The sequence below is a fragment of the Patiria miniata genome, unplaced genomic scaffold, assembly GCF_015706575.1.
Source record: "Patiria miniata isolate m_02_andy unplaced genomic scaffold, ASM1570657v1 HiC_scaffold_1, whole genome shotgun sequence".
Lineage (NCBI taxonomy): Eukaryota > Metazoa > Echinodermata > Asteroidea > Valvatida > Asterinidae > Patiria > Patiria miniata.
In genome coordinates this window covers 5,503,351-5,515,601 of record NW_024037047.1, presented here as the reverse complement: position 1 = coordinate 5,515,601, position 12,251 = coordinate 5,503,351, and the positions used below count along the sequence as shown (strand labels likewise).

General features: G+C 41.6%; 1 protein-coding gene across 2 annotated transcripts in view; it reads right to left on the bottom strand.

The window, feature by feature from the left end:
* Nucleotides 1-11,125, bottom strand: part of LOC119744785 (acyl-CoA synthetase short-chain family member 3, mitochondrial-like) — a 28,116-nt gene extending 16,991 nt beyond the window's left edge. Inside the window, exons 1-5 of one of the 2 annotated variants that reach the window (XM_038220957.1) lie at nucleotides 10,659-11,125; nucleotides 7,531-7,675; nucleotides 6,698-6,886; nucleotides 5,019-5,150; nucleotides 3,061-3,204 (exon numbers count right to left, since the gene is read on the bottom strand). In XM_038220957.1, the coding sequence (XP_038076885.1) occupies nucleotides 3,061-3,204; nucleotides 5,019-5,150; nucleotides 6,698-6,886; nucleotides 7,531-7,675; nucleotides 10,659-10,990 (942 nt within the window). In that variant the 5' untranslated portion in view covers nucleotides 10,991-11,125. The remainder of the gene's footprint in view (nucleotides 1-3,060; nucleotides 3,205-5,018; nucleotides 5,151-6,697; nucleotides 6,887-7,530; nucleotides 7,676-10,658) is intronic. The other variant, XM_038221037.1, reaches the window with a different exon arrangement.
* Between the last annotated feature and the right edge of the window lie 1,126 nt (nucleotides 11,126-12,251).

Here is a 12,251-nt window from a genome sequence, read left to right as displayed (position 1 = left end):
AATTTGACTTGGGACTTGACTTGACTTGGAAAAAAAATGACTTGGTATTTAGTTTCTTAATTTTTCCCACATAATTTGTTCCTCTGAAAATTACAAAATATCCCCCCCCCTTGCAAGAACCTACTGTTGTTCAAGGGCGGATCCAGGGGGGGCCAAAGGGGGCCATGGCCCCCCCCAAAACGAAACCAATTTTTTTTTTTTTAATGTGACATCGCAATAAAGGCAGGCAATGAGTACACCACCATCTTTTCCTCAAAAAAAATTGGTTAAAGTGGTCAGAAATTGCCTCAGATCGCACCACAGAGCATCTAGAATCCAAAAATTTTTCGGGGCCCTCACGGGCCCCGAACCCCACGCCGTAATTTTTTAGACCCACTTTTTTTGGGGGGACCAATTTTTTTTTGGGCCCCCCCCAAAATTGTGTTCTGGATCCGCCCTTGCTGTTGTTCACACATGTATGTACACACATTCAAAGTTCACATAAAGTAAACAAAATCATCCCACTTTCGGGGATGACCCAGATATTTGCACAAATTATGGGCAAAGTGCCAAAATAGCCAGGGTCAGATTAGGAAAAAGGCCCTTTGGACATCCGAGTTTTCACGAAGCAACAAAAACTTGCCTGCAAATAAGGACCTCGATCCCTGCAAATAATGAGCTCCTCTCAGTATTGGAAGTTGAAAAACTAGTTCCTAGCTTGTCAACTTCCAATACCTCAGGGAGCTAATATCACTATCCACCCTCAAACCATGTTATATTTTTATACTGTAAAAGTGAGTTGTGGCACGTCCGCCACCTCAGCACCCAATAGGCCTTTTCATGGTTGTCATGACAACAAATCTCTCTTCAAGATTGAGTTCAAGGCTGTGACACGCAACAGGTTCATAACCCAGTGTTAGTGAAGTGTCAATGGAGTAGTACATGTAACAATTGTGCCATACAATGAATGGCATCAACAACTGAATGTTTACACTGTACGTGTTTAGTATACATATATATGCATAACAGTGGTATCATATGCTGCACATGTTTGTGTACATAATTTATGTACAGTGATAAGCCAAAAAAAAAACCTTCTGCTTCCCAATGGCATTTGAAAAGAGGGTAGGGAATTTTTTTTTTGGGGGGGGGGGCCAATTTATTTTGTGTACGTTCATATGGATGTGTCTACGTGTAGTAAAGTGTAAAAGGTAGTACATGTAACTGATGGTTTTTAGGTTTTTATCCTCATTTTTGAAAAAAAAAATTAGGGTAGGGGCTGTCAAAATAGGGTAGGTAGGGTAACCGGAAGCAGAAATTTTTATTTGTTTGCCTAATTATAATGTATTATTCTATAGCAATGTACTATTACAAAAATGTATGTAGCCCATAGGTAAGGTGTAAAGGCATAAAAAGGCTGCAGCCACAGATGTAAACAAACACTTTTTTCCCAATGGTTTCTCCGCAAGTGCAAGACATAATGTGGACTTTCTGTGACCCTAACCTTTGACGTACATGTACATGTATGTAAGGTAATTAAACAATTTAAAACATTGTGAGCATTTGGCAAAATCTGGCAAAATGCACACCTTTAAAGACGTAAAGATCTTTGCTTTTAATGTATTTTGTTTATTTCCAATAAAAACACCACTCCAAAATCCGAAGAAGAATGTTCATCACCTAACCTGTTGAAGTTTCAGCTCAGTGGAAATGGTGGAGATAACACTTTTCGAGAAAAACACTGAACAACCACACACGACCTTTTGATCCAGAAACACAATTTTACTGAAATCCATGTACATGATGTAGCTTTCATTATTTTTAAGAATCAGTCAACTGACTGATTGTTAATAAGGGAATAAATGTGTGCTCGAGAGGTTTTTATCACTCTGTTTAAGACCGCTTAGATTCTGGGTGCTGATGATTACCCGAGCCAGAGGCGAGGGTAATTATCAGCACCCAGACTCTAAGCGGTCTTAAACAGAGTGATAAATACCGACCAAGCACATATTTATTCCCATTCATAAATACCTTTTCGGTAACAAAATATCAAATAATTCGTTCAAAAAATCCCGATTTCGTTCAACAAGTTCACTTCATGCTTTTTGAAACATCCCTCTAGCAAAATAATGGAGTGTTCAGCTGGCGAGTAAGATGTAAACAACCCTTTTATGGAGATTGATGCGCGCGTAGCATGTTCTGCGCGATGTCGCGCAGAACACACCTGGGGCGTTGCGTTTTGAATTTAGAACTATAAAATTCTGAATCGCTGGTAGTGTTGCGCATGTCTACGTGAGGATTGTGAACGTTCAATCAATAAAACGGCAAGAGGCACTGGATTTTTAGGAGTCCACATTTTATGTGACACTGAAAAAGTGTTTAAGACCAGCTAGCCATGTCTTTATCATCCGTTTAAGACCGGCCACGTGACGGGCTCTCGACCAATAGGAATAGCTAAACTGTCTGAGGTATTTATGAATAAGATTTAAAACTATGTGTGACAGAAGTGTAAACTATTGAGGGTTTGCGGTTACACCATTTGGAAGAATCTCTTTTGAGATGTGTTCTGAAAAGAACCAGTTGGTTGTTAACTCGACGTTTCGATCAGTATGCTCTGATCGTCTTCGTAAGACGATCTTTAATCTAAGACTAAGTAAGCTGTTTAATAATAATTCGGTAGTTTGCTTTTGGGATAAATGCAAATGATCCTATAGGCTCCGTGCGCCAACAAAAGACGGCACGTTTTTACCTCTTTTGAGAGCTCCGTGGACGGGACACACTGCGTGCGTGCACCGCGTACTTACTGTTCGCGCGCGAAGTACACACGACTTCCTAAATGTGCAAAAGCTATAGCCACCGCGTCTTTGCGTGAGCGTCAGGCGTCGTCGGCGCGCGAATACGTTCAGAATTAAACTTGCAATGGTCTCCGAGACTAATCCCTGCCTCCAATAACTTTGGATACATTCAAAACACGCAGTGGATGGACCGGGAACCAGTCTAGGTCACCACCAACTCTACTTTTCTGGCCGTTGATGGGGTACTTGGGGGTGTAAAAAGAGAAGAAAAAAGAACCATACTGACCTTAGGCTGGCCTGTGGTTCCAGAGGAGTACAACAGGTAAACTGGGTCAGCGGCCTGTACAGGAACGCAGTCGTGGCCTCTTGCTCGTGCCATGGCTTCGTGCCAGCAAATGTCGCGATCAGCGATCAAATCAACAGGATGAAACTGAATGAGATAATTATGATAATAATAATCTAGGTTCTTACATAGCACTTTTAATAGCAAAGCGCTTTACATTATTATTAACCCTGATCATTGGGCAATGAAACATTCCCAATACAATGTCAGCTCGATGCAGCCATTTTGGCACAATGCAGCTAGAATCAATCACAATAACCATCTCTGCCCACACAAGCACCCATAGATACTCCTGGGTGGGGAGAAGCAATGAGTGACACAAAGTGCCTTGTCAAAAGGATACACGCACCACAACCCCAGAATGGATTGCAGACCAACTAATTAAATATGGCAAATTGGGGGCAGTATTTTAAAAAGCCATTTTTTTCCAATGCTGGTCGGCCGACCAGCGTTAGAAATTGATAGAAAAATAACACTTTTCAGGTGCCATGATTTTGCTTAAGACTGTCATTCACTAACAATCCAGTAAGGTACACATGTCATAATCATTTGGTAGTTTTGTTTTTTGATGTTTGCAAATGTTGTATATTCCCTTTAACCTTGATGCAGCTTAAATGTCAGTGACATTGACTCCAGCAAGAACGCAACTCGTATTGACTCGACTCAACCTTAATAACCATAATGATTAGACTGAACTTGAGTCACCGTCTTAGAATGACAAATCCCAAGTAACAAATTCAGTGACTCCTTTCTGCGATGTGCAGGGTAATTAACTACAGGTACTTTCTATAAAATCCTTGGTTTTACCGGCGGACACTTGTGCCCTTAAGCAAGGCACTTAACCATTATTGCTTCGTCCTTCAGATGGGACGTTAAGCCGTAGGTCCCGTGTGTGTTGTATAAATGCATGTAAAAGAACCAAGTAAACACTTATCGCTAAGAGAAGGGGTTTGCCCCGGTGTTTCTGGCTTCCTGTATAAACTCCCACGTGGAGTATTTAGGAGAGGAACCAGCCAAGAACCAAGAACTGCTGGGGAATTTGATGAATCCTGCCAACCATCCAGTCATGCTGTTGTCATTATAAGCCACAAGTGTCTGAAGTCCATCAAAGTCCACCAGCACTTCAGTGGGGGATTTCATTATGTCATGTAGGCATGGTAGGCCTACATGTATGTGAAGCAGAGTGAGTGATGAATTTTGATGGACTTGGTCCTCTACTTTAATTGTAAAAGTAAGTAGTGATTAAACTGACAACTTTAAATCTGAACATTTCGAATAAGGGAATAAATGTGTGCTCGAGAGGTTTTAATCACTCTGTTTTAGACTGCTTAGAGTCTGGGTGCTGATAATTACCCGAGCCGGAGGCGAGGGTAATTATCAGCACCCAGACTCTAAGCAGTCTTAAACAGAGTGATTAATACCGACCGAGCACATATTTATTCCCATTCATAAATACCTTTTCGGTAAAAAAAAAAATCAAGGAATTCGTTCCCTCTAGCAAAATAATGGAGTGTTCAGCTGGCGAGTAAGATGTAAACAACCCTTTTATGGAGATTGACGCGCGCGTAGCACGTTCTGCGCGAAGTCGCGCAGAACGCACCTGGGGCGTTGCGTTTTGAATTTAGAACTATAAAATTCTGACACCCTGGTAGTGTTGCGCATGCCTACGTGAGGATTGTGAACGTTCAACCAATGAAACGATAAGAGGCACTGGATTTTTAGGAGTCCACATTTTATTGTGACACTGGAAAAGTGTTTAAGACCAGCTAGCCATGTCTTTATCATCCGTTTAAGACCGGCCACGTGACGGGCTCTCGACCAATAAGAATACTGTCTTAGGTATTTATGAATGTCCTTTCAAATGTTCAGATTTATTGTTGTCAGTTATAAACACTCCTTACATCTGGTCTGTTGTAGATGATGCAACATTCCGGTGTAAAGTCGCTCATACTGATTGCTTTGTTCAGAAGTTCCTTGTAGTCCACGACACGGTTCGGCTCGACACCACAAGATGCAGACACTATCACTTTTGGCTGAAAGTAAACCAAAATGAATCCATAAAAGCCATTCAGTGTTTGGTCGGTTTCAGGTGCTACAATGGCAGGGTGGTTGGGGCCTGTACAGTGTACTTCCCTGTGAAAAATTGTGAAATAATGCACCTAGTCAGTTTCCCCTTGTTTGTTTGTTTGTTTTAATAAGGGAATAAATGTGTGCTACGGAGGTTTTTATCACTCGTTTAATACCGCTTAGAGTCTGGGTGCTGATAATTACCCGAGCCGGAGGCGAGGGTAATTATCAGCACCCAGACTCTAAGCGGTATTAAACAGAGTGATAAATACCGACCGAGCACATATTTATTCCCATTCATAAATACCTTATCCATAAAAAAATATCAAATAATTCGTTCAAAAAATCCCGATTTTGTTCAACAAGTTCACTTCATGCTTTTTGAAACATCCCTCTAGCAAAATAATGGAGTGTTCAGCTGGCGAGTAAGATGTAAATAACTCTTTTATGGAGATTGACGCACGCGTAACATGTTCTGCGCGATGTCACGCTGAAAGCACCTGGGGCGTTGCGTTTTGAATTTAGAACTATAAAATTCTGACTCGCATGCAGTGTTGCGCATGCCTACGTGAGGATTGTGAACGTTCAACCAATGAAACGGTAAGAGGCACTGGATTTTTAGGAGTCCACATTTTATTGTGACTCTGGAAAAGTGTTTAAGACCAGCTAGCCATGTCTTTATCATCCGTTTAAGACCGGCCACGTGATAGGCTCTCGAACAATAGGAATAGCTAAACTGTCTGAGGTATTTATGAATTTCCATTCATACAAAAAAGTTGCTACACAAAATGATAAAATAGGTAAATACAAATGTTGTATCAAGGGTAGAATACTGATATGAATGGGGGTGACATCCGAGAGAAGGACAAAGCCTTCTGTAGAGGATCACCCAAGACTGCTGTCAAATTACAGAAAAAGTAAATACATGTAATAGCAATAAAAAACATACAATCTATTTCGGTTGCATAACTTCAAATAAGATGTTCATAAATTAACAGGTTTTATACATACAATATCAATGTAAACTGATAATAAATACTGCCTTGCTCCTTATGGGCAGGAAAAGTATTACCTTGTGGTAATATGGTTTATCTAAAAAAAAAAACTTCGTCCTCTCTGAATGATCCCATTTGCTATTTCCCAGATCTGCAGCATTGCTAATGTTGCTAGCACTGTGAATTTGGCAGTGGTCCCTGGCTACATTACAGCTAAATGCCTTAATTAATGCCTTCTGACTAGCACCCCTTGAACAAAGACAGTGACAAAATGAGGCACCGCCAATATAGGGCTGGATAGCTTATTTATTGGTAGAGCGCTGGAATGGCAATCCAGAGGTCACAGGTTAAAACCCCTGCACCAGACAATTTCTTTGTTCAACTTAAAAATTATGAATAATTTTAGAAAAGCAAAAACTATTTCATTTTCAGGCGTCTGAAGTCTGAATTTGTGAAAAACTGTCTTGTGATCGTAAAGGAGCATGTAGATCTTAAAAATGAAAAGTTCAGAAGGGTACCTTGGCGTGGTTTATCCGCACGGCGAGTTCCTTGGATGCAAATCCTCCAAACACTAATCCGTGGATTGCCCCGATGCGGGCCGAAGCCAGCATGGCGATAACGGCCTGGGGTATCATAGGCATGTAGATGATGATACGGTCGCCGTACTTCACCCCTTGCTTGATGAAGACCTGCGCCAACTTGGCAACCTGATTTTACAAGACGTTAACACCCGTTTCAGACCTGTGTTCCAGACTTGCACGGATCCCAAGTTGGGGCCATCAGTATTCCTCAGATTTAAATTAAGTTTGTTTGACACAGGAGTGACTATGAGTACATTGTAAAAGGATTGAACAGTGTTGATGCAGTATATAGTCAAATCATGTTAATTGTTTTAAATGACTGCCGAGTCTTGTCAATTGAAACTGTATACACGTGTACAGTTTGGTTCGCCACAAAAACCATATTGTTTTGGAATTCCTGTGGAACGCCCATCTAAAACAGGTGTTATGCATAGACCCCTTGCACAGAGTGCCCTCACAGGTTTTGCCACCAACATTTAATGACAATGATGTACCTGTACAGTGTCTACTCAGTACATCGGTAGTCAGGGTTCCAATTTAAATCTGACTTAGGTTTGTTTTATTTACACTTGTTCATGCTAAACAGTTTGGTAAATGCAGGTTATGAAAATATTTTTAATGAGTGGTCATCTGAAAAAAGAGAACAAAAATTGAGTGGCATCTAAACCCAGGAGGTCGAACGTGAGTTTGAGGCCCACCTGAACAAGCTTCTAAAGTAAGCTTGAGGTGCTGGGAGGCGAGAACAATTCAGTTTATACAGATTTCTGTACCTCTTGCTGCAACTCTTTGTAGGTTATCTTCTGTACTGTATTTGTGACTGGGCTGTCATGAATGATGGCCGTTTGGTCACCGTGACCGGAATCCACATGTCTGTCGACTGCATTGTAGCAAATGTTCGTCTCTCCACCAATAAACCTGGCCAAGTATGGGTAAAAAGAGAGACAGAAAATAAGCAAAAGAAGAAAAGTTATAAAGGGATCAACATGAACAATGAGATGACAGGACATACAATGTAGTGACTGACCTGGTTTACCTATTTTATTCCTCATCTGGCTGACATCACAGAAACCCTGAACCTCCTGCGACACCTAACGGCCAAGTGGGACTGGACAGAGCAGTGTGCATCTGCCTTCTCAAATCTGAAGACAATCCTGAGCCCATAGTTACATGTACCTATCTACCCTGACTTAACCCAACTGTTTATGGTGCACACCAATGCCAGCTGCACCCGACTGGATGCCGTCTTGCTACATATATCTTCATGTACGGGTAGAAAGATAGGGACATGTGTACCATGTATAGCTTACATATGTGTGTATGCCAGCCGTTCACTCATGGCCAGCATGGCCAGGAATGCGAGTGTCTTGCAGATGTTATAAGGCTCTTGAAAAATCGATAGGGTGACACTGTACAGTCATCACCAACTACCATGCCCTAATATATGGTAATTCAGGAAGACCCATTTGCCAGATGGCTGACTTGCCAGCTGGATGTTGCGGTTGCAAGAATTGTGCTTTGACATGATGCATGTAGAGACCGACCGGGTACACTCCATGTTTTGCAAGACACCCTGTCCAGAGCTCATGCATGTCATGGTTGTCTGGTACCACATGATGTGTGTCACTATTAACCATAGCCTAGCTGAGACTTTGCCTGTGTATACACCTGCACCTAGTGCAAGAAGACACGCTGGCAGAACTGAATGGAACTTCAGTGGCAGACAGGTGGAGACTGGGTGTTCATCCAAGCATCTCCAAGTTGGAGATGCTTGGATGAACACCCAGTCTCTGCCCTTTCCAGCTGGCAACGTTCAAGACAGACCAGGCACGTGACCCGACCCTGATGAAATTGAAGGCAGACAAGTCAGGTGCTTTCCATGTGAAGGATGAGGTCCTCTACCACTAAACTACCGATAGGACGAAAAGGAAACTTGGTGTGCCAAAGGCATTGCAGCGAGCCAGATGTTCTCCATGCTTGCCACTTCAAACCGACAGTGGGCATGCCAAGACCCTGAACCGCCTCTAGAGACAACCTTTGCTCACACAAAGATGTGCGTAACTTTGTGACAGCCTGTAAAACATGCAAACAGATGTGCCTGTGTTCAGGAAACCAACGGGTCTGATGATATCTCACATTCACACACTCAGAAGCCCTTGAAGGTGGTGCGAATAGACCTGATGGAACCTTTTCCAAATAGCTACAGAGAGCATATGTATCTGCTTGTCATGGTAGACCATTTTTCAAAATGGAGTAATAATGAGGTATTTCCCACATGGCAGGCATTAGGAAAGGCAGTGGTGTCCCTCATGGTCCGTGAATTCTTTTGACTTTACAAAGCCCCAGTCCTTCTGATTTGAAAATCACAGGTGTTTGGAAAAACGCACGCATGGATTTTTCTAGCGTATGATTTTTCTAGGCTTGTGATTTTCTAGGTGTGTGATTCTGCGGTCCAAGCTGGGACTGAACAATCTGGTATTTTTTTCATAATATTCATCTTGGTTTACAATAAAGCCGTTTTCTCTTCACCGACATGAAGTGTAATTATGCCGTAAATGTATGCCGAGGTGTGCGGTACCGAGGGATTCAGGCGTGCGATTATTCGCACTTCTCAGGAAGCATTTAGGCGTGTGATGGCGTGGGGGTGTGATCGCACGCCTTAAAACAGGACTGAAGCCCCCAAGAAGCTTCTGTCCAATAATGGCTCCCAGTTCATCTCCAGAGCAATGGCAACTGTGTGTGACAAATGGGGTGTGGATCAGGTCTTCATACCCGGTACATGCACCCCTAGTACCACCCACAAACCAACTGGGTTGTACGGGTCAATCGTAATATCAAGGGGATCGATGATGCGCTCTTCCCTCATTGATGATCATCGCCTGCGGGACATCCATGTTTCAGAATTTGCATAATTTGTGCTCAATTCTGTCGCTCACTCTTGTGTGGGCCCTCGTGTGTTGTGATGTTTGACTGTCAGCTGCGGTGTTAACAAATGGAATCTCATCAGCATTTCAGAGAAATAAGATGCTGAGACGGTGAGAGGAGGCCTCTGCAGAATGCAGAAATCCTACCAGAAGCGAAAGCATCACGACGACAAACAATGCCGTTCTGCATTTTAACTGTGATTATGTTAATGGAAACATCTTGTAATTGCCAACAGGTACCTGTGGGCATCGAGTGTCAACGACCTCCCAGAAAACACCCGACAACTACATGTACATGTAGGTGACTTTTCTGGTGGTGGTGGGGGAGAAGGGGAGGGGGGCAGTACAGGCACCACAAGACCGAGCAATGTGAAGAGATGACATAGTGACTCATATGAACGACGTACATGACACAAGACTACAAAAGGCCGTTCATGGCGTCAAAACTTGACAACGGATGCTGGGATGTATAAATCAAAGATGGCTGACCAACAATGTGATTTCCACTTTTTGTAATTCGGAATAAATCAATCATAACTAAAGTTAGTATTAATTCTGAGTCAACAATATCGTCCTGTGGCATTATGCGAACCTTCCCGTCCACTACAATTCTTTGATACATGCATGGAGATTAACTTCAATTAATAAAAGTTATAAAAAAAAAAAAAGATCAATATTAAACCGTTTACAGTGATGACAAATGCAACTTTATTTTAATTATATTCAATAATTAAAACAATCCCCCCCCCCCTATATTTCATGTACTAACTTGCAAGCCCACATATTCAACTATTTTAGTCTAAACTGGGCTTCTTAAATTGGTGTAAAAAACTCAAAGAGGTACGGCATCAAAATAACAAAATGGAAAGGCTACATGATGGCTGATTTACATCATGTATGTTGTTGCTGTAGGTTTTTTTGGGGGAGGGGGCTTTCAAAAGATCCTGAGCAGGACGGTTAATTTATTTTAATTTTACCATTTGGTGAAAGGTGACCCATTGTCCTCCAGTACCTTGTCCCACTTTTTAAACCACGTAATTTTCTCAGCCTGTTCATGCCAAAACTCCTCTGGTTCGTGCAGCGACCTCCGGTAAACCTCATCGTAAGTCCACCGTGAACTGTCACTCAGGTCGGCCGTGTGTTCCCGTTGGCGCCCGGCGCTGCATCCTGCTGCCGTGCCGAGGCTCCGCGGTAAAGTTGTTCCAGTCCAGTTTTCCGGTCGAGTTCCCACGGCTGGTAAAAGTTTCCTCCGGTGGTGAGACAAGAACGACGTCCATCTTGAGTGAGGCAAACATCTAAGGAACTGCATGCTGATGGTAGTTTTAACAATTAATGCCTATTTACATGCGGCCAGGTTGACCAAAACAGAAATTCCGAAGTTTCTTTTGCACCAACCACGTACGTGTACGTTACGTTTGACAATAAATAGAGCAAGGAACTTCGCTATACTAGCTCTATGATTACACACAATGTAATACTGCCCAACATAAAACAGGAACATACCATTTATACAGAGGGAAGAAGTGGATGTATTGCTTTGTTTACATTTACAACAAAACGCAGTTGACAATTATACTACTTGTTGAAAATGTATATAAGGTACTGCCTCTTTTACATAGAAATTACGACTATAATGTTTAGGGCCATTTCCTGTTTACCGTTAAACGCCTGTAACAAAAATTACCCCTCAAAAACTTTATAGACGCGTCTGATCACCCTCCGCGTGTACTTCGCACCTGTCAACACTTTTTTGCGTACATAGCGGTACAATGTATTGGGTTTGCTTGGAAAATAACTGTGCAATCGATTATTTTATGTACATGATGTAGTAGGCCGTGCGCAACGATTCAAGGACCCTGTGAATTTATTGGCTTACAAGCCATCCAGGCACGGGAGAAAATTAGCTGGTAATGTTTTAAAAGTAATTTGAGAATGATAAAATAACCGACAGAATGCCACAGGGGACAAACCTTTTGATATTTCTTTCATAAAACCCAAACTGAGACACACTTTTTTGTATATTATTAAAAACGGTTAAAAAAACTACTCGATCTGGTCACTCCCGTACTGCAGTGGCTACAATTTCTGATATACACATTATTGAATATGTAAAGGCATGCTTCTTTATTACTCGATGTTCAAATATTAATAAAATCTTTCACTCTTTCCATACAATAGTTTATACATATATATATCGAATGCCAATTTATTCGTTCACTTTTTCAAGTCTTTATTCATGCATTAAAATATAAATATTACCAATATTTTGTTCACCACCAATTTATACAAGAATTAAGAACTAAATAATTCCAAAGAAACAGAGTACTGATGATTACAAAACGCCAAATCATTACATAAGAGAGATTTTCCCCAGAAACATTCGCCAATTATATGGAATGGCATTATTACACATTGCGCATTAGAGTACATATAGGCACATTCATATTGCAATATACATGTAGGCCCCTCTTTTCCATGTAAAAATATACTAACATGTACATGCATCTCGATTCACAATAATAACTGCATGCAGCTGACATATTTACTTAAGTTTTAGAGTAAATATATGG